General features: G+C 39.9%; 2 protein-coding genes across 2 annotated transcripts in view; one reads left to right on the forward strand and one right to left on the reverse strand.

Annotated features, from left to right (window-relative positions):
• LOC126379156 (uncharacterized) overlaps positions 1 to 22,718 on the reverse strand; it is a 215,904-nt gene extending 193,186 nt beyond the window's left edge. The window contains exon 1 of the mRNA XM_050027805.1: positions 22,671 to 22,718. Coding sequence (XP_049883762.1) covers positions 22,671 to 22,686 — 16 coding nt within the window. The 5' untranslated portion in view covers positions 22,687 to 22,718. The remainder of the gene's footprint in view (positions 1 to 22,670) is intronic.
• LOC126379162 (zinc finger protein ZFP2-like) overlaps positions 1 to 22,909 on the forward strand; it is a 127,884-nt gene that overhangs the window by 17,045 nt on the left and 87,930 nt on the right. The gene's annotated exons all lie outside the window — the stretch shown is intronic.

Here is a 22,909-nt window from a genome sequence, read left to right on the forward strand (position 1 = left end):
CAATTCTAAAGACAAAGACAAAAAACAAAACAACAGTTGCTAGAGGCTTATTTAAGGAGTCACTACCCGCTCCGTCGAAAAGGAAAAAAACAATGAGTAACCTAAAGAGGTTTCTAATCTTAATTTAATTTAAAATAATGGCTACCATAAAGCCTAAAAAATGTTGTCACGAGCAACATGAATAAACTATATTAAATAGTTGGCTATAACCGCCTAAACAAAAAAATATGGAACGCTAAAGTGGGCGTTCATAAAAACGCTGCGTTGCAGACGCTAGTGTGTATGGGCCTTTATCCGTGCACACATAAACACACTAAAAAAAACATTAAACATAAAAACATTTATTGTTAAATGTAGTTATTTTAAAGTAAAAAGACTCAATTAATAGTCTTTAACTACATACAAAAACGTGTGTCACAAATTGGTTGTTACTAGGTCTATTACGACACAAGTAAGCACCATTGTTTTATTAATAAAAAATGTTATGAAGCTAACCATGAAAAGGAAAAATACTAACTTTCTTTATAAATGTAAATTTAAATTGAGCCAAAAACAAAGATCCAAGCCGGTAAAATGTTTTTTAAAAAAAATATGACTAGGGGAACACAGGGCAATTTGGAAATTAAATTTTTAAATCTTTTATATGCCAAGAACCTAAGTTCTTGCCACCAAATGAAACCAAATCGTACACCAAGGGCGATAAAACCTTTTTAATTACGCACTGCTCATATTTTGGGGCAAGTTTCGAGGCTTTAAAACTTGCGGCATCACTCTGTATGTACGTTTTCCGCCACACTACTTGACCTTCGCGCAAAGTATTGACGTTACGGCGTCGCAGGTTGTAGTACTTCGCGTTCGTCGTGTGAGCCTTCTCGATATTAATCCGAACCTTTTGAAAGATATCCCGAAGGACCCCAAATTCACCCGCATACTCGTCCCTTGGCATAGAGATCTCGTATTCCCTTTCGTCATTTTTATAAAAAGAACCGTTAATAATTGGTTCCCGGCCATGGACTAAAAAGAATGGACTGAAACCAGTGGTTTCGTTCACCGCACTATTTAATGCAAACTGCACCTTAAATAAATGAAGATCCCATGTCCTATGATCATCAGCTACATAAGACGAAACAGCTGTCATGACTGTTTTGTTGTACCTTTCCACCATGTTAATCTGTGGCGTGTACCTAGGCCCGTAGTGAACTCGTGGAATATTGTACTTCTTGAGAAGGCCACTGAATTCTGATCCCGTGAATTGAACCCCATTGTCGGTAATTACGGTTTCAGGAATCCCGTGAGCTAGAAGCACATAATTCTCAAAGTTTTTAGCTACTGCAGCACTAGTCGCTCGACGAAGTGGAAATAACATGGTGTACTTTGAAAAACAGCATGTTACTACTAAAAGGTGCATGTAACCCGAACGTGATCGTGGAAGAGGTCCTACCAAATCTACGGATACAGCTTGAAACGGCCTATAGCACTGCTTAGGCTGACCCATGATCCCAGGAGTGAGTTTGGTCCTGTGCTTATAAGCGGAACAAATACGGCATTTGTTGACAAAATCAAGCACGTCGCGGTACATTCCTGGCCAGAAATACCTCAAACACAACCTACGGTGCGTTTTAAACACCCCGAGGTGTGCCGAGGTCGGTGGTTCGTGGTTTTCGGACATGACCTGCAGACGGTTTGACCTTGGCACAACAATCTTCCAATCAAACTCCTGAGTCAGGGCATACTTACCCTTGCTGTATCGTAGAAGAGTACCATTTTCGACGCGATAATTGGGATAATTTTTGGGATAAGCCGTACAACCAGAGAAAACCTTATCATACCACTCATCACCGGTTCCTGCATTTGGAGCATCGATGGCATCCACATGCAGCAATCGTGAGAGGGCATCAGGGACGACATTATCCTTCCCTTTCCTATGCTCGATTGTAAAATTAAATTGGGATAACCTACAACCCCAACGAGCTAAGCGTCCCGTAGGATTCTCCAAATTCATGAACCACCTAAGTGAAGCGTGATCGGTTACGACGGTGAATGGTCTACTACCTAAATATGGTTCAAATTTTTCAACCGCGTACACAACTGCTAACGCCTCCCTTTCAGTAGCACTATAGTTACGTTCGTTTTTGTTAAGGGATCTGCTGATATAAGCGATAGGGCGGTCATGGCCATCAATATTTTGCGCTAAGACACCTCCTACGCCAAAATTAGATGCATCGCAGTGAACTGAAAATGGTTTACTAAAATCAGGGCAGGCTAAAATTGGAGCTGAAACTAAACTGGTTTTTAATGTATCAAAAGCGTTTTCTGCGTCTTGGTTCCAGATATATTTGGTTTTTGAGCTGGTAAGAGCGTGTAAGGGTGCTGCAATGGTGGAGAAATTCCTAATAAACCTACGGTACCAAGAACAAACACCTAAAAAGGTTTTTAGTTCCTTCGGATTTTTGGGTACCGGGAACTCCAGAACAGCACGAACCTTATCGGGATCCGTCCTAAGCCCAAACTCATCCACTACATATCCCAGATATTTTAAAGAGCTACGGAAGAATTTACTCTTCTCAAAGTTTATAGTTAAATTGGCGCTGTGTATCCTATCGTGAAGTCTCTTTAACAGAAGTATGTGTGTTTCCAGATCTTCAGCAACTACTATAATATCGTCTATGTATACGAATATCATGCCTTTAGTTATGTCACTGCAGAAAGGATGTCCAAACAACATGTCCATGAGCCGTTGTTGGCGAGCAGGAGCTCCGCACAGGCCGAATGGCATAACTTTAAATTTAAACAACCCCCTACCAGGCACTGTGAAACTCGTCTTCTCCTGTGAGCTAGGGTCGAGTGGAATTTGCCAAAAGCTCGATTTAAAATCCACAGAACTGATGTACTTGGCATTCTTGAGGCTATCCAATATCTGGGGTATGTAGGGAATGGCATAAGCATCGCCTTTCGTCACAGAGTTGAGCCTCCGGCAGTCCAGACAAAATCGCCATGTACCGTCAGCTTTAGGAACCATAAGGACTGGATTGTTCCAAGGACTCTCGCTCGGAGCGACGACGTCCAACTCCAGCATCCTGTCCAATTCCTTATGTAGTTCCTTCTGCTTTTCCGGTGACATGGGATAAGGTCTACACTTGACCGGTGGCGCAACCCCAGTGTCGATGACATGCTGAGTAAGATGCGTCCTACCTAAACCTTTGCGCTCAAAAGAAATGTCATGAAATTTCGTTATCATAAGCTCCGCTAACTCCTTGTGATCATTGGGAAGACTGTCATAAGCTTGTATAGAGTTGACTGGCATTTCTACAAACTTTTGTGAACCTCTCATGTAGGAAACACTTTCAAAAATTTCTGGCATCAAATTGTATGCCCGCCAAAAGTCTACGCCTAAAATAACATTTAATTTAATACTGGGTATTATAAAAAATTTCAAAATTTTGGTTACTCCATTAAATGTAATGGGCAACATTAAAAATCCTGTAGAGGTACACTGGGAACCATCCGCAACAGTTACATTAGTGTCTTTCCCAGATTGTACTGTGAAACCTAATGATTCAAAATATTTTTGTGCTCCATTACCTAAAATAGAAATTGCTGCACCTGAGTCCAGTAATCCATAAATTGTCAAATCCAGGACATTAAGTTTCAAATATGGTCGAACGTCATCATCATTGGGCTCGAACAAAACGGAAGCTACGTTGTTCAGCTTAAAATAATTAGTTACTACCTGTAACCAACGTTTCCAATCTCCATCTTCGACCTTCGATGGAGGATCGGCGTTATTGTCCGAGCAACCTAGTTTTTTGGGTTATTACATTGTGGGCACGACCTTACCGTAAACCCTAAATGACCGCATTTAAAACATTTGACTGTCTTGTCCCTACACCTTGCGGTTGAGTGAGTAGACACCTTACATCTTTTACAAAAAACTGATTTGTTAGCCGCAGATTTTGTATTAGGATAACTACTAGGCTTTTCATTACTTGGCGGTTGTCGCTGCCTAAAAGTTTGAGCCTGATTTGGTGGCTGAACTGCCGAGACCTGTTCCGTTTCCCTAACATCGGCGGATTCGCTGATGGGCATTACAGGTTTTGTTTTGCCTTTGTACACGAAATCATTATTTAAAATAGACTGCTTAGGTGGTTCGACAAAGAGCTGTGTCATTTGTCGCGCAGATTCTATTTTACGGCTTTTTTCTTTTAATTCAGCTATCGTAGTTATGTCATACAGTGCTAACTGTTCTCTAAAAACGGGCCTAATATTGTGCATTAAAATTTCCAATTTGTCATTCTCCGAAAGAGGTCGTTTCAATTGTGAAAACATACAGTTCATAACTGCAAAATAGATGTGTGTTGGTTCATCCTGTCCTTGGGTGCGAGCTCTAATCTCCCCCAGCAAACGATAATCGAAATCAACGGGTGCGAATTCTTGGACTAAAAGCTCACTCAATTCCTGCCAAGACGAAACCTGCTCCTTAACACCTCTGTACCATAGAAGACCTTGGTCCGAAAAGAAACAAAAGGCGGACTTGAAAAGTACACTGTCACTGACCCCGAACGCTGAAGCGCGTTCACCTATCGATTGCAAGAACGTATGCGGACTCGTACGGCCGTCGAATCTAATGTTCCACTTCATTAAATTAATTGCTGAACCAACTGTCCCCTTTCCCCTGTTTTCCTCTTCTGGGTCGATGACGTTTTTTGTTGACAACAATTTCTCCAATGAGTGACCGCAAGCTATAAGATTTTTATTCAGCTTCAATTTTATGTCCCTATCGACAGACTCCGTGCATACCACACGCTCAAGACGGTGATGAAGATGATTATATAAAGCCCTAGCACGCATAAGGTGATGACGTTCCCTAGACTTCACTGCTAAATCAAGTTTTGCCTGCAGCTCCTTCAGCTTTTCGGTGATGATTGGGAATTCTGCCTGTGGTTTTCGTTCATCGTCCATTATTTCATCCGGAGAGAAACCAGTGATCAACTCCCTAAGCTGTTTCTTCAAATTGAGAACAGTATCAGCCGGTGCTTCAGCACGAATACTCACTTCATATATTAACTCATCGCGGAGCAGTGAATGTAAATAAACCGTTTGGATATCCATGGTTGTGTTTTAGAGTTTTAATTTCAAGTGTGAAAAGAGGTTTGAAGTAAACTGAAGTAAATTTATGTTTCAAAATGTACCCGTCTGCCTCCAAAACTTATTTTCTAAATATGTACAAAATTTTCATTAAATATAAACCAAATAACTGTAATTATCACACAACATCAATTCTTAGTTTATTCCTGTAAATAATTTTCAAAAACAATAAAAGAAACAACAGTGTTTTATATTAATTTTGTTTAAGGTTATGTTTATATTAAGTAAATGTTTATTTTCAAGTTGTAATATGTTATCAATCAATATGTAAAGATGGTAAAGGAAATTTACTACTGAATACTCAATAAAGTTGATGATGAAAGACAGTTCTATATTTATTATTTCCAAAAAACAAATAAGTAAAATGCTTGCCAAGCAGCGGCACAACTAACAATATGATGATGAAGCAAAGTTACAAAATATCAATTTCTACTCAATGTCCTGTTGTAAATGTTATCAAAAAACTATCTTTATAGCTGATGTTTTGAAAGTAATATTAATTGATTTAATAATAAATCGTAAATTATGTTTGTTTTTTAATTATTTATGTCCAAATTTTATCAAAACAACTCAATACTGATAAAAAAAAAATATAGCTAGTAAGTATCAAAAAAAAATGTTCAAATTTGGTTTTAACCTGAAATTTATACAAACAAGGTTAAAAAAAGTAAACACAAATGTAGTAGTAGGTACTAAAATGACAATAAGCCCTAGACCATTTAGGCCATAAAATTGGGTTTAAACTTACTGCAAATAAAATAAGTACTTAAGTTAGGTCTCTGTAGGAGGCCTAGAACCTTACTTATGCTAAGAAACAGACACAACTTAACCTAAGATGCAAACAAAACACAAACAATTCACACAAAATCCCATCACTTTTAATAATAAAAAAAAATACACTGTTTTCACTAAATTTAATCTTAAAGTTTATGCCAACACCACTTATATTCTAAAATGGTTGTACAGAGCGACAATTTCACCAAGAAGGGCGCCACTGAAACGGAAATCTTTTGCTACCTTATAGGAAAGTAGGTAAAAGGAAATCGTGTTATGATACTGCAGATATGTTTCAGAAATTTATAAAGTGGTGTTTACCTGAAGGGCACAGCTAGATGTTATAGACCGGTGAGCATGAGACAAAGAAAACTCCCTTGAATTTGTACAATGTATATTTTAAAATATACAGATTTTATTATCCATAGGTAGGTAAAAACCCTATGGAGGGAGACAGGTCGCGCTTTGGTCCGTCAGGTTAATTGTCACTCCGTAACAACCATGGGATATCACTATGTTTAAAACACTGTCCGTACACCTGTAGGCACCTCACTTACTCGAGGACCTCCGACTATCAGGCCTACCTGAGGCGTTCCGGAATACCATACAGGTGATGAGTTGAGGCCGGCTCAGGCCAGGGCGTGCTGGACGATGGCGGCGCAGCGGGCCAACTGTTACGCAGCTGGCGGGCTGCACGTCCACCGGTCAACCTCGCAGTCCTTCACCGGGCCTTATCCGGAGTGTTGACAAAAGGAGAGGCGCGGCACATCCACATGCGCGCCGCACAAAGGAAAGCTTCGACGTGCAAACAACCAAGGCAAGCTCCGCCGTAATGAAGCTTGAAATAACTTGCAAACGCAGAAGAAAACAGTAGGAATCTTCATTCACAAAACATTGTTGAAATCATCTGATCCAATCATAAACTTCTTCTTACATTAAACTAGCAACAACGTTAGACGTTAAAAACTTGCAAAAACGTTAAAACTTAAAGAAAACAAAAACAACCCCATCTGCAACAAGGAATGGCAATGATTAGCATGTGGTTCAGCTGACAGCGTGGCAATGCAACTCACGAGTGTAAAACAAAGAAAATAACTTACAGGTTCATCCGGGATAGTTGGGCATCGCTCGGATGAAACCTAAACCCACCCACTGGACCTTAGGCGATGGGATTTCAGTGATGTTGCTGAAACAAGGACCTCGAGGTTATCACAAAGTTGGTGCAAAAATATGCACGAAGAATTGCGAGGACTCACCATCTCGGTTAAGTTGTTTATTTAAATCGAGACATCGGCTCTTGATGTCGCCGATAAATCGTGGCTTTTAATTTGCCCACATTATTGTTACCGCAGTGGAGTCTCCGGCGCTCTCGCGACGTCCCCACTTTCCATAACCTGTCTCTCAGCTCAGCCAGCTGTCAGTCTGACACAAGAACCACGAACAAAGTTGCCAAACTAGAAAAAATCTACCAAACCATAAATTCGCCGAATCAACGACAACAATCGATCGACTTGTTTGATCCCAAAATTTAAACAATATAATTAGAATATATCAAAAATAAATGTTGCAGATAATTTTAATATACCAAATTTTGAAGAAAATAAAATAATTAAAAATATTCGGGCCCATCGATAACCCTGCAGCGCCATCTGTGATTTCCTGCGGGTAAAATATAAAAACGACGTTATATCGCCAGAAACCACAAGATGTCGCTACAAGGCTCGTTGGTCCGAAATGCTTCGTTACACTATCAAAGGACAATTCTTTCACATTCTTATAAGACACGACGTTCGCCTTCTCTTTAATCTGTTCCATGTAAGCTCAAATACAAATCTTTATTGGTAACGTAAGCAATATGGCAATGATACAGACGATGGTACGTACATTAATTAGGTGAATACATTATTATAACAAAGAAAATCATTAAATTCATAGAATATGTTCTGAAACAACCACTCTTTTATGAGATTTTTAAAAGATTGGGTGGACGCTGCGTCCGATATTTCCGGTAGTAAGCGGTTATAGATCAAACACATCTGGATTAGCGACCGTAAATAAGGCTACTTGGCTTCGTATCATCATCATTAAGAGCCACGCTCTTGTCGGTGTAGCATTCTCCATTCTTGTCTATCAAAGGCCAATTCCTTCACCTCCTTATAAGACACGACGTTCGCCTTCTCTTTAATCTGTTCCATGTAAGCTCTGCTTGGTCTTCCCCTTCCTCTCTTTCCTTGTAGCTTCTTAACAGTTTAATTATTTTTTTTATACGGAACCTCGTTTCTTTTCCCCCGACACTAATTGACAAAAATACCACTGATCATATACAAATAGCTTGATCTTTTAAACATAATAGTTAACTATAGTATATTTTTTATTTATGCTTAAACAGCATTATGAGCACACTGTTTAAGTGAGTTAAGTCATATTATCACGCCCATAGTGTCTAAACTCTATGGAACTCTATGGAAGTGAAACGTGGACTATGACACAGAGAGACAGAGAGAGATTGGAAGCGTTTGAGATGTGGTGTTGGCGAAGGATGGAGGGTATAAGCTGGACTGAAATGGTGTCAAATGAAAAAGTGCTGGAAAGAGTTGAAGAAAAGAGAACCATATTGAAGACTATAGAGAACCGGAGAGGAAATATGATTGGCCACCTGATACGACACGATTCATTTATAACAAACATTATAGAAGGAAAAATTTAAGGGAAGAGAGGAAGGGGTAGACCTAGGATAACATTTATGAAACAAATAAAAGAGAAGGTGCAGGTCGTGTCGTATCGGGAGGTGAAGGTTTTGGCGGGAAGAAGAGAGGAATGGCGGTTACTCCACCGACAAGAGCGCAGCTCTTAAATAGAGAGAGAGAGAGAGTGTCTAAACGGGTAGACAGAGCTACGTGTCGTGAGAAAACATTGGTGCTAATTCCTATAAACACCATCTAATTGTATTGTAAGTTATATCTGTCACTTTCTTATCCGCCGAAAAGGAAAGGGACGGGTAATCGACAGGCATAAAATTTATGGAACACAAGTCAATTTTAGGCAGAATTTTAAAGCCCTCCCAATATTTTATATTGGCCAATAACTCGACAGAATTAAGTTGACAGCACACGTCAAACAGGTTGTATATCAGCGAGATGCCTATTTTATTCACCCAGGTTATTAATTCTCTTGTCGTTGACCTCGTTGTCTTACAACTGTCAATCATCCGTCCCTTTCCTTCTCGGCGGATAAGAAAATGACGGGTATAGCGAATAGACCCTTTGTCCACTTGTCAACTTGTCCACTTGTCCACTTGTCCACTCGTCGACTTGTCCAATTGACCCCTTGTCCACTTGACCCCTTGTCCACTTGACCCCTTGTCCACTTGACCCCTTGTCCACTTGACCCCTTGTCCACTCATCCACTTGTCAACGTGTCCACATGTCCACTCGTCGACTTGTCCAATTGACCCCTTGTCCACTTGTCCACTCATCCACTTGTCCATTTGTCCACTTGTCCACTTGTCCATTTGTCCACTTGTCCGCTTGTCCGCTTGTCCGCTTGTCCGCTTGTCCACTTGTCTACTTGTCCACTTGTCCAGTCGTCCACTTGTCCACTTGTCCACTTGTCCACATGTCCCCTTGTCCACTTGTCCACTTGTCCCCTTGTGCACTTGTTCACTAGTTTACTTATTGAATTGTCTTTTCGCGCCTTTTCCTTCTCTCAATCTAAGTCCCGTACGTATTTCTTTCGTCACGCGAAAACGTAATATTTTTACATCGTTGCTAACGACTGTCGGACCCCGTCAAGGCACTCGGCACGTATTCGATGCACCTCCTTAACTTATGACCCAGTTGCACCATCACTGGTTAAAGCTTCTCGTTACTTGTTTTTTTTTTGTTTAAATATATTAATATATTTTTTTACATCCTAAATACGTCCCACTGCTGGACCTGTGCCTACCCTCAATCAACCGGAGGGGGTATGGGGCATACTCCACCACGCTGCTCCAATGCGGGTTGGTGGAGGTGTTTTTACGGCTAATAGCCAGGACCAACGGCTTAACGTGCCCTCCGAAGCACGGAATCATCTTACTTTTTCGGACAATCAGGTGATTCAAGCCTGAAAAGTCCTTACCAAACAAAGGACAGTCTCACAAAGTGATTTCGACAATGTCCCCATCGGGAATCGAACCCGGACCTCCAGATTGTGAGCCTAACGCTCTAACCACTAGACCAAGGAGGCTGTTATGTATTTTTTTTTTAAATGGAGATTTTAACAATACCACTACGGTGCAACCGGCTCCGTAAGAATAGAGACCTTTGCTTAAAAAAATATACTGATTTCTTTAAATTGACGGACGTGCGTAAACGATCAATGAACAGACGAGGCGTGTTGAGTCGATTGACAGTGTAGTGTGTACGTTGTTGTATTGATTCGGATGGAACGGAAAATATTTTAAAAACACTAAAATTTTCATGAACATCCACTTGATATCAACTCAGAATCATGGTGTAATGATCCCCCTCAGTATTCGTTACGAGGGGGATGATTCAGCTCATTATTCTGAGTTAATATCAAGTGGAATTTTTCATTGCAAAAGTATAAAATTTAAAATAAGTGCATTTAAAAAGACCATTTGTGAAACAAATAAAAGAGAAGGTGCAGGTCGTGTCGTATCGGGAGGTGAAGGTTTTGGCGGGAAGAAGAGAGGAATGGCGATTACTCCACCGACAAGAGCGCAGCTCTTAAATAGAGAGAGAGACATTTGAAAAACAAAAAAAAAAATACGTAATCATGAATTCTCGGAAAATTCCACTTGATATTAACTCAGAATAATGGTCTGAATCAGCCCCCTCAGTATTCGTTACCTACCGCCCCATAAGTCTCCTCAATTCCATGGGGAAGGTTTATGAGCGGCTCATATTTGCTAGATTACGGGACTACGCCGAATCCAATAGTCTTATTCCACCAGAGCAGTTTGGTTTTAGAACCAAACACTCCTGCGTTCAACAAGTGCACCGTATTATTGAACATATCTCTAGTAGGTTAAACTTAAAAAACCTGTCGCTACGGGAGCGCTCTTCTTCGATGTGGCGAAAGCGTATGACAAAGTCTGGCACAACGGCTTGATCTACAAGCTTTATTCACTGGGAGTGCCAGACCGTCTCGTGCACATCATACGAGACTTCCTCTCAAATCGAACCTTTCGCTACCGCGTGGAAGGGACGCTCTCGTCACCGCACCCGATACATGCCGGAGTCCCACAAGGCTCCGTCCTCTCCCCTTTACTATTTTCATTGTATACTAGTGACATTCCCAAATCCCCTAATACCGAATTAGCTTTATTTGCGGATGATACAGCCATCTATTCTTCGTGCCGTGGTCGAGTTATGATGATCGGAATCCTCCAACGCGCGGCCAATGCCTTGGGCAAGTGGTTTCGCAAATGGAGAATCGAGGTAAACCCGGAGAAAAGTGCAGCGGTGTACTTTTCAAAGGGCTATTATAACACGCCACGGTCACGCCGTCAACTTAAAGTCATCACGATGTTTGGCAAGCCGATCCCTTGGGAGGAGCAAGTCAAATATCTCGGCGTAGTCTTAGATAGACGTCTTACTTTCAAGGCCCATATCAAACGTGTGCGCGATCGCGCCGCGTTTGTAATGGGCCGTCTTCACTGTCTCCTTAACAAGCGAAGTAAATTGTCCCTTAGGAATAAGGTGAAAATCTACACGACTTGCATCCGTCCGATCATGACCTATGCAGGGGTAGTTTTCGCTCACGCGAGTCCCTCTCAAATTCACCGTCTACAGGTAATACAAAATCGTTTCATGCGGAAAGCCACGGGAGCTCCGTGGTTCCTTCGCAATGAAAATCTGCACATTGACCTAGGTCTGCCAACCATTGCCCAATAGCTCAAATTAGCTTCCAAACGTTTTTTCGATTGTGCTCCGCACCACCCAAATCCCCTGGTAGTTGCGGCTTCCGAGTACATTCCGCTTAGGGACGGTACTGAAAAGTATCGCCGTCCGAAGGACGTAATATACGATCCCGTCTTAAACGTCAACCGGGTGAGAGCCTTCAGCGCTCCCCATTTGTCCGGCCAAGTAGTTAATGCCATCTGCGGCAAATCTACAATAAGTCACGTCAAAAAAAAAAAGTATTCGTTACCGTTCGTATAGACTTACGAGGCTTTTTGGCGGGAAACGGGAACGGGACAGTTGCTTTCTTCATTAAATAATCTAAATAATTAATACGAAGTCGTGTTTTGTGGTTGATGATCGCATTACGTTAGTCGGAAGACATTCGCGAGTGTTATTATATTGGAGTATTCAATAAACAAAGTGTATCTGCCTATTTTCGCTTCGTGTCAAGAAGCCGCTTCATAACTCGAAAGTTTATGCGGACTTTTGAGTTAATTCGTTTGGGGTTCGGAGTAGGAGTCTACTCCGAGGGTGGGGGCTTAGGTTTCATCATCATCACCTGTATACTTCATCATCAAGAAAAAAAATACGTAAGACATGGCTGTATGGGCATAGTTCCCTTTGCCTTACCCTTCGGGGAAAACGAAAACGTTTTGATGCAGGTGTGGAGGAAGGCCTAACATACCGCGATCAGGGGGGTTAAAAAGGCTACATCGAAGCAATTCATCTAAGAAACCAATATTTCAATTTGACATTTGCGCATATAAAAGTAAGTGCGCAATGCAAACAAATGTCAAATAGCAATGAGTCGCCAAAGGTCCTGATATGGCTCATGTAACGACTACGTACTTACATGAGTAAGTAGTAGCCCGGACCAACTGCTTAACATGCCTTCCGAAGCACGGATTATCTTACTTTAGGACAATTAGCCTGCAATGTCCTAACCAAACCAGGGGGGTAAAAGACCTCCCGCTTACTTTTATATGCGCAAATGTCTAACTGCAATATGGCTTTTTTTTTAATGAATTGCTTCGATGTGGCCATTTTAACTCCCCTGTATTCACAAAGTGATTTTGGTGATATGTCCTCACCGGGATTCGAACCCGGGATTTGAAGACTACATTCAACATTCATATCAACAGTGGCTGCAAATTGTCTTTGATTAGTTGTGGCTTTGCTCACAGTCTAATAGGTCACATTCTAGTAGAAATGTAACATTGTTAAAAAAACGTCCATTCCACGTTCATACCCATTTCAAATTCACAAACATTAAAGAAAACGAAAAAACCTGCCAAGCGCAAGACCGACTTGATTAGCGAGGGTCTCGTACAGGCATGAGCAATATAATGTACCCACTTTAGGACTCTGTCGCACTAACATATTTGACATTTAGTGAGACTTATAGTTCAATTTGTCAAAAAAGTTAATGTGACATGGTACCAAAGTGTATACATAATATTAATTTTCGTGACCGTACAAATCTGCCGTAAATTAACAAAGATAATCTATTTTAGGCTTTCACTTTGCCGTTGAAAATCTATTGTCTCCATACATCGACATAGGTCACGATTAGTTTAACAACCGCAAATAAGTTTGTAATCAAATTCAAAAATAAGTATCTTTATTCAGTAGGTAACATAGTTACACTTTGAATCGTGAATTTTTACATAACGAACGTCTCATCCGCCTAAAACTACTGCAGCTTCTCACAACCTGTATAGCCGGGGAAAAGAAGCTGCAAGAAAAACCTCGGCACAAACCTCGGTTCAAGGGACCGTAGACAGAAGTATTACATGTAATTTCAACTTGATACTTCCACGCGAGAAAAAGTTTTAACTGACAACAGCCTCCGTGGTCTAGTGGTTAGAGGGTTAGGCTCACGATCTGGAGGTCCAGGTTCGATTCCCGATGGGAACATTGTCGAAATCACTTTGTGAGACTTAACAGAAACCAAAGGATGTTTGGTAAGGACTTTTCAGGCTTGAATCACCTGATTGTCCGAAAAAGTAAGATGATTCCGTGCTTCGGAGGGCACGTTAAGCCGTTGGTCTCGGCTATTAGCCGTAAAAATCACCTCCATCTACTTGCAGTGGAGCAGCGTGGTGGAGTATGCTCCATACCCCCTCCGATTGATTGAGGGGAGACCTGTGCCCAGCAGTGGGACGTTAGATAGGCTGTTTATGTATGTTATGTTATGTTTAACTGACAACAAAGTGATCCCATAACATCCTATCAGGTTCCTTTTTTCTTGAGGTTCTGAAGTCGGAACCCTAAAAATGACATAAAAGTTTTTTTAATGGAAGTAAAGTGTGACTCGTTAGCTAACCGAACAGAATACCTTTTGTTAAAGTCGGATTAAAAAAAGGTGGTTCAGAATGTAATTGAGTATTTGTATGAATGGGCGATGACGTAGGAATAGTGGCAGTGCGGTTGTTACCTGAGTTCGATTCCCGTTTTGAACACATCGTAAACAGTCAACTTTTGAGTTTGAATTCATTTTTCATCATCATCAATTTAAGAGCCACGCTCTTGTCGGTGTAGCATTCTCCATTCTTGTCTATCAAAGGCCAATTCCTTGCCTTCCCTATAAGACACGACGTTAACCTTTTCTTTAATCTGTTCCATGTAAGCTCTTCTTGGTCTTCCCCTTCCTCTCTTTCCTTCTATGATGTTTTTAATAAATTCGTCGTCTCTTATTAGGTGTCCAATCATCTTGCCTCTTGTGTCCTCAATAATTCTCAGTATTTGTTTCTTTTTCTTTACTCTTACTAGCACTTCCTCATTTGTAACCCTTTCTGTCCAACTTATTCTTTCCATCCTCCTCCAACGCCACGTTTCAAAGGCCTCGAGTCTCTCTCTGTCCTTCTGTGTCAGTGTCCAAGTTTCACATCCATAGAGGGCTATACTCAATTCATGTTTGGATCATAGGTAATTGATATCACGTGGTTTTCAGGATTTGTGTCCGCTTACAGGCAATAGGCTCGCCCCCTATTCTCTGAAATCAGAAATCAGAAATCAGAATCATTTATTCAACGTAATTATCATGGATAAACTTGTTGAAGGTCAATGTAACATTTTTGAATTTACGTCATTTCGCAAGGTGTTATGGCTGAGGAGAAGAAATGACAAGAAACTGCAACAGCAACACATCTTTTAAAAACCAATGAGGATATACATTACAAGTTATTTAATAACTAGAGGACTCTCTCTCTTTATTTAAGAGCTGCGCTCTTGTCGGTGGAGTAATCGCCATTACTCCATAGATAGGGCGTGTAGAACGGTGGTTGCCCCAATCGCTTTCCGTTCCGCAGTACACCGACCAATTTCTCAATCGGTGATGTTCTAGCTAGAGCCCTACCAGAATCCATTTCCTCGGCCTCCAACCAGTACTGATACCGCTGCTGCCCGGCATCAGGGGTGCGCTTTTGAAGTAGCGGCGCCTACTCGCTACGCCCCCTATTGCATGGGACTTAAATATAGCTGGCGAGGAGTGGGTGCATCTCATATACTATACTATCTATTAGTAGGAAACTTGGAATTAGCCTTTAGTTCTATCTCTCTCTATTTAAGAGCTGCGCTCTTGTCGGTTAAGTAATCGCCATTCCTCTCTTCTTCCCGCCAAAACCGTCACCTCCCGATACGACACGACCTGCACCTTCTCTTTCATTTGTTTCATAAATGTTATCCCTTCCTCTCTTCCCTTCAATTTTCCTTCTATAATGTTGGTTATAAATGAATCGTGTCGTATCAGGTGGCCAATCATATTTCCTCTCCGGTTCTCCATAGTCTTCAATATGGTTCTCTTTTCTTCAACTCTTTCCAGCACTTTTTCATTTGACACCATTTCAGTCCAGCTTATACCCTCCATCCTTCGCCAACACCACATCTCAAATGCTTCCAACCTCTCTCTGTCTCTCTGTGTCATACTCCACGTTTCACTTCCATAGAGTGCAATGCTCCAAATACATTTTTTAATAAACCGTTTCCTTATTTTTAATGACATGTTTTTGGTATGCTTTAGTTATTGTCTGGTTATTATTTTAGAAAATGTATATGGCCGTAAGTCTTCCTCAAAATAAATAAAAAATAAATTAAAAAAATACACCTCTGCCTACCCCTTCGGGGATAAACGCGTGATGCTCCGTTATGTTACGTTATAAATAGTCACACCTGCATCCCTATCGGGTTGGGCAGAGATATAAGTAATCAGAAAACAAATTGCAGGCAATTTTATTCTTGTTCTTTCGTGGGCCATTTTTATATTCACTTATTTAGTAATAATTATACAATTACATGTCACAAAGTGTAATTAATGTTATATTAAAACAATACTTAAGTGTGTACTGCGTGGTTAACTTAAAGTTAATAATTCCGAAGCTATAGTAAGTGTGTTCGAGTAGCCAGCATTTAAGGCTACTTTTGGAAAATTTCCGGCGCCAACGACTGATTTAGGCATTCTGCACAAATAGCTCGACTTGGCAAAACCACACCCGTGCCCTCAAATACTAGAGACAAGTATTTAGTTATTTATATTTATTATTAACAAATAAAAGTATAGTTAAACAATAAAACTATAGTTGAACTATAATTACTGTTTAATCTTTATTTTATGGTGCCGTTAATTTACAATAGTTTATGGTCTTGCCTTGTGACTTGAATATAGCTTAATTGTGATAAGTGAAGAGCCGGGGCAGTTGGGAGAACGTTGACTCTCACTGTGAGGTCACAGGTTCAAATCCCCAAAACAAACTTTCCAACTCACACTCTTCTTCTTATCGTGTGGGTCGTGAAGTAGAATACCAACCTCATCAACCCTGGTGTCAGGGTTATAGAGCCGCCAAAGGCCCCTGACATGGCTCATGTAACGATTACTCACTTACATCAGTAAATAGTAACCGGGACCAACGGCTTAACGTGCCTTCCGAAGCACGGATCATCTTACTTTCGGACAATCAGGTGGTCAGCCTGTAATGTCCTAACCAAACTAGGAATCAAACTGCCAGTCAAGCACGAGCCTTGGATTGAATTGGTTTCCGAATTCATGTTTTGTTCATAAAATTGAATTATTATCACGTGCTCGGCGGTGAAGGAAAATATCGTGAGGAAACCCATATGTGACCTGTATTGGGCTGGTTTTCCTTTCGGCTTGGAAGGTCAGACAGGCAGTCGCTTCTGTAGAAAACCGGACCTTTAAAATCTTCAAATCAGCAATTGAATTATTGTTCCAAAAATTAGAGAATAATTAAATTTTAAATAAATTTAAACAAGTAACTAGCTTGTTAAATAATTAACATCAATTCAAATTGTTTGTGTTTTAGTAAAAAGAATAAATATTAAAAAAAAAAAAACAAAATTAACATCTTATCTTATTTAGCCTATACGATCCCACTGCTGGGCAAAGACCTCCCCTTGATTCCCTGGCCTGAAATAATTAACATATTTATGAATAATATTGATTCTTATTATAATAATTAACAAAAAAATATCGTTGATCTAAAAGAAAGCTTTGTGAGGTGTGGGTACTTAGTTCATCCGCCCTGCGTTGCCATTTCGTAAAAAATAAATTCCCCACTTCCAATGTTTTTAATTTACTTTGCGAAGAAATTTTGTACTTTTAGTAAGTAAAAGATTTACGTACAGTTATAATGATTTTATAAATGTGACAAATAATAGTAATTAAATACATTAGTCAGTAATTCACTTAATTTTCAATAATAAAATTTACGTCTTTGGAATGTTGGAGATAACAATTTAATGGTAACACTTACGTCATCAATGGGCTAGCAATGGCGGCTTGTCATAGGATTGAGCATACCTGGTCTTCTTATACCAATGTATATTTCATCATTCATCACTATTTTAAGAGCCCCGCTCTTGTCGGTGTAGCATTCTCCATGCTACTTTTTTAGGGAAAAATAGGGCAGTGGTTTCCCTCTTGCCTTCCGCCCCAATGTATATTTAAGCCATGTATATTTTATCGCATTCAAGCTATAGTTACAGACCATAGACACGATTATTTAGAAATAAATGTTTCTCGTCGGCAAATCTAGGGTTTATTGAAATAACCTTTACACGGACAGTGGGACTGTAGGGTTATATACTAGATTGTTTTATGGCTGAGAAGAGCGGAAGAACAAAAAAAAGAAATTACCATAGCGTCACGCCTAACTCCCCAAAGGGGTAGGCAGAATTTTGCGGGGTTAAGACCAAGAATTTGAAGTGATTTTCCTGTAGGAAAATTAGTGAGAATTTTAGTGTTTTTTTTAATTATTTACAGTCTTAGTTTTAGCAAATGGAATTCTATAGTCTCTGCTTACCCCGGTGGGAACTAGGCGTGAGTTTATGTAAGTATATATGTATGTATGTACAGTCTTATATTGTGTTTTAAGCTGCATTAGCTTAAATTAAAAAAAGACAAATGATTAAATCTTAATTAAACATTTTCGTTAAAAAAAGATGGAATAGACTTTCCATTTGTTTTATGAGTTTTCTCAGTTTAACAGTCTCTGTGGGCCAGTGGTTAAGCTGTGAGCTCACGATGCGGAGGTCTTGGGGTCAAATTCCGGTAGGGACATAGCACAAAAATCACAAGGGATTACTAGTTTGGTTAAGACTGATTGTCCGACATTAAGATGGTCCGTGCTTCGGAAGGCATGTTAAGTCAAGTCGTTGGTCCCGGTTAGGTACTGATTTAAGTACGTAGTCGTTACATGAGCCATGTCCGGGGCTTTTGGAGATTTAATAGTAACTCTGACACCAGGGCTGATGAGGTTGGTAATCCACCTCACAACCAACACGATAGATACAAAAATCTTAATCTTTTTATACGTTCCCAGTTATGCATGTTTTTTGTGATTTACCAATTGTTGCCACAAATAACAGGACTGGTTGAGAGCCCTCAGCGCTCCCCATTTGTCCGGCCAAGTGCGCTGAGGGCTCTCAACCAGTCCTGTATAGTCAGCTTTTCTAACTAAACTGAACATGAACAAAATTAAAAAAAAACATCATCATCCCCCTAGGATTATCCCATTTTTCACAGGGTCCGCTTACCTAACCTGAAGATTAGACAGGTCCGGTTTTTTACAGAAGCGACTGCCTGTCTGACCTTCCAACCCGCGAAGGGAAAACCAGTCCGATACAGGTTAGGTCACATATCTCCGAAACGCATTTCTCAGTGGGTTTCCTCTCTGTTTTCCCGAGCATCATCATCACCAGCCCATTAACGTCCCCACTGCTGGGGCACGGGCCTTCCCTATGGATGCATAGGGAGATCGGGCCTTAAACCACCACGCGGGCCCAGTGCGGATTGGTGGTTATTAACGACTGCTAATGCAGCCGGGACCAACGGCTTAACGTGCCTTCCGAAGCACGGAGGAGCTCGAGATGAAAACTTTTTTTTTTGTGGTCACCCATCCTATGACCGGCCTCTGCGAAAGTTGCTTAACTTCAACAATCGCAGACCGAGCGCGTTTACCGCTGCGCCACCGAGCTCCTCTTTCCCGAGCCTATATTATGATAATTGTTTATGATCCTAACATGGATTCGAAAATTTCGAAAATCATTGGTTTAGATTTGTACTGGGATAAAGTGAGAGACACGCGTTCTTCCAACTGGGCCACAATACAATACAATACAATACAAATACACTTTATTGCACCAAACTAAAAATAAATAATTACAAAAAGTCTCTACCACTACGTTTTTATAAACATATTTTTCTAAATAATAAATGAATCTTCGGTTTCGTTAAAGCAAATCGATTTTGAAAGTAAATTCTCGCAATGAAAAGACGCGAATTTTCTACACATATTGAATTACCGGCACAAATGCGAATTTTGGTTGTAAAAAAAATTGCGAGCGTTACTTCGGCTATCCTTCCTTGCATACAGGACGGAAGAGGCGAGTCACAGGGACTGTAACCTGGAACCTGACAGAGGGCAGCGGTAACTGACAGTACTATTCAGAGGCGGACAGGAGTCCTAGTACGGCTTTGAAATAGACTACTCTGGACGCCATCACACTCGCGTCAGACAGAGTACTGCGGGGCGGAAGACAAGAGGGAAACCACTGCCCTATTTTTCCCTAAATTCAAATTCAAAAATATATTTCTTCAGTAGGTAACATAGTTACACTTTGAATCGTCAATTTTTACATAACGAACGTCTCATCCGCCTAAAACTACTGCAGCTTCTCACAATCTGTATAGCCGGAAAAGAAGCTGCAAGAAAAACCTCGGCAAAGTGCCCTAGACGTTCTTTAAAAAAAAATGTAGCACGGAGAATGCTACACCGACAAGAGCGTGCCTCTTAAATTAGTGATAATGATGATTATCTGCTTACCTTAGTAAAAAGAGAACGAAATAAATAAATGAAAGAAGGAACCGAAGTTATGCTTACTTATTGTGTTACCCTGTTCTAAATACGAATTTTTGACAAAAGCGTTCGGCTTCGCGCCAAAATTTAGAGAAAAAAATCTATTCTCTTTGGATTAGCGTGTATAAAGGTCTCGTCCACAATTTTAATGCAACTTTACTTTTGCAGTTGTGTGAAAATCTTTTGTTTATCATTTGAATGGATTTGAGTATTTTCGAACAGCAATATTAAGTTTGCTTTTGTTAAGTAAAACCAATATGTATTTGCAGTTGTTTTAATATTCTCTTCATATAGTTTGTATGAAATGAGTTCATAATAAAATGCGAAGTTAAAATGGTCTTTTCAAATTTGGAGTTCTATAAGTTTCTTTTTTAAACGAGCAAAAGAATGGAGTCGTCAAAATCCGTACTAAGCCATTTGTGATGCAGCTTTTGGTGAAAACACGTTTCGAATTTCGAAATTCGAAACAGTTATCGCGGGATCTATGGGATTTGGTTCATATTTTCAAAAGCTTCACTTTTTTTATTCTACTTATTGGGAAGTATAGGTCAAAAATAAATTATAAAATTCGGATTCCTACTAAATACCGAAGTGCACTTTTCACTAACATAGTTTGCGCGACCATTATAGACGGCGGATTATACTAAAGAATTTGTATGAAAAAGCACACTATGACGTCATAAACAAATGTTATTAAATTTCAGACTTATTATTTCTTTTTTCTCGATTAGAATTCATAAGAAATTTAAATGTTTGTAATGTCAAGTAAAATAAACAAACAAAAAAATCTATCTGCTAACGTTACTTTACGAAAAACATTTTTTTTATAACAGAAATTTTTATAGGTATCAAAAGTTTTTTTTTTTGACGTGACTACTTGGCCGGACAAATGGGTAGCGCTGAAGGCTCTCGCCCGGGTAAACTGGACCACAGTGTCTTAGGTAGATTTATATACCAAAATCGTTCTGTTAATTTTAAAAGATATGAATGCATGGGATTAACTGTCTGAGAACTGATATTAGGCAGCTAAATTACTCAATTGTATAACAATATTTTGTGCTTATTTTTTATTTTAAATGAACGTCTAGGGCCCTGTGCCGAGGTTTTTCTTGCAGCTTCTTTTCCCCGGCTATACAGGTTGTGAGAAGCTGCAGTAGTTTTAGGCGGATGAGACGTTCGTTATGTAAAAATTGACGATTCAAAGTGTAACTATGTTACCTACCTACGGAAATGAAATGAAATTAAATTTATTGTAGTAAATGTGGCCATACATAGTGAAGGAAGTAAATATTATGGTTCAGCACATTCAGTCATATTCTGTAATTATAATACCTATTATTAATCTAATCTTACTCTAAATTAACTAGTTATTTACATCAAATAAAGATAAAGAATTTGTCCAAAAAAGTAAGTTGATTCTGTGCTTCGGAGGGCAGGTCAAGCCGTTGGTCCCGGCTATTAGCCGTAAAACATCTCCACCAACCCGCATTGGAGCAGTGTGGTGGAGTATGCTCCATACCCCCTCCAGTTGATTGAGGGGAGGCCTGTGCCCAGCAGTGGGACGTATATGGGCTGTTTATGTTATGTTATGTAAAGATAAAGAAGACAAAGAAAGATATAAGATATAATGAATAAAGATATTTTTGAATTTTAATTTGAATTTGAGACTCTGCCTACCCCAATAGGGACGACTGGCGTGACTTATACTGTCTACTACTTAAAATACGTTCAGAATGTCGTTAGGTTTTGTTGCAGTGTGTTGTCCCAACTTATTATCAGCTCGTGATTTCGGCCGAGTACACACTGGAGTTTGACGAGAAATGTCACACGTCGCTGCTGTAGTATAAACACGGCTTTATTATGGGTACAGGGCGTTTGTTAACACGTTCGCTGTGCATGAACCACATATGGGGCAAAAAATAAACGAATACGTGCATGGCCCATATGTGGGCCACTAGAGAAAATGGGAAAATTCCGACGGGAGGCTTTTAAGATTGATTTTTTATTGCCGTGATCTGTCTATGTACATAAAGTCCAATGTGTTTATCGGAAAATAGCTTTGCACGTGAAGGGTTAATATGTAATTTTCAGTTACATAGTGAATGTGTTAAAGACCCACTCGAGTTTTCTCTCTCTCTCTCTCTCTCTCTCTCTCTCTCTCTCTCTCTCTCTCTCTCTCTCTCTAACAATGGTGCTACATCCTGCAGACACCATCTAATTTTATTTTAAGCTATACCTGTCATTTTCTTATCCGTTAAAAAAGAAAGGGTAATCAACTTTTTTTTAAGTTTACGCGGTTATTATCATAATTAAAGCACATAATAACGGGTTCTTACCGCGTTTAAATGGGGATATGATGGCGAGTTCAGATGGTTCCGAACATTCCGGTATCAAAAACATAAACAAGCGGCAGAGAAAGAGGGTAGACAGATATGTCTGCCCGTAGAAAAAAAATTATGGATCTACCTACTCCACTCCAATCTCATCAGTCATCCCGTGATCATGGCACTTGCAACAGTGTCGAAATATCGGGAGTCTCATATCCCCATTTAAACGCGGTAAGAACCCGTTATTATGTGCTTTAATTATGATAATCAACTTTATATATATGACTATTGGCCTATAGTCGTGGACTTATGTTATGTTAGTAAGTATATTTATTGTAACACCCTGTATAAGGTGTCACCTAAGTGTCGGTGGTCTGTTTTT

Source organism: Pectinophora gossypiella, chromosome 28, assembly GCF_024362695.1.
Source record: "Pectinophora gossypiella chromosome 28, ilPecGoss1.1, whole genome shotgun sequence".
Taxonomy (NCBI): Eukaryota; Metazoa; Arthropoda; class Insecta; order Lepidoptera; family Gelechiidae; genus Pectinophora; species Pectinophora gossypiella.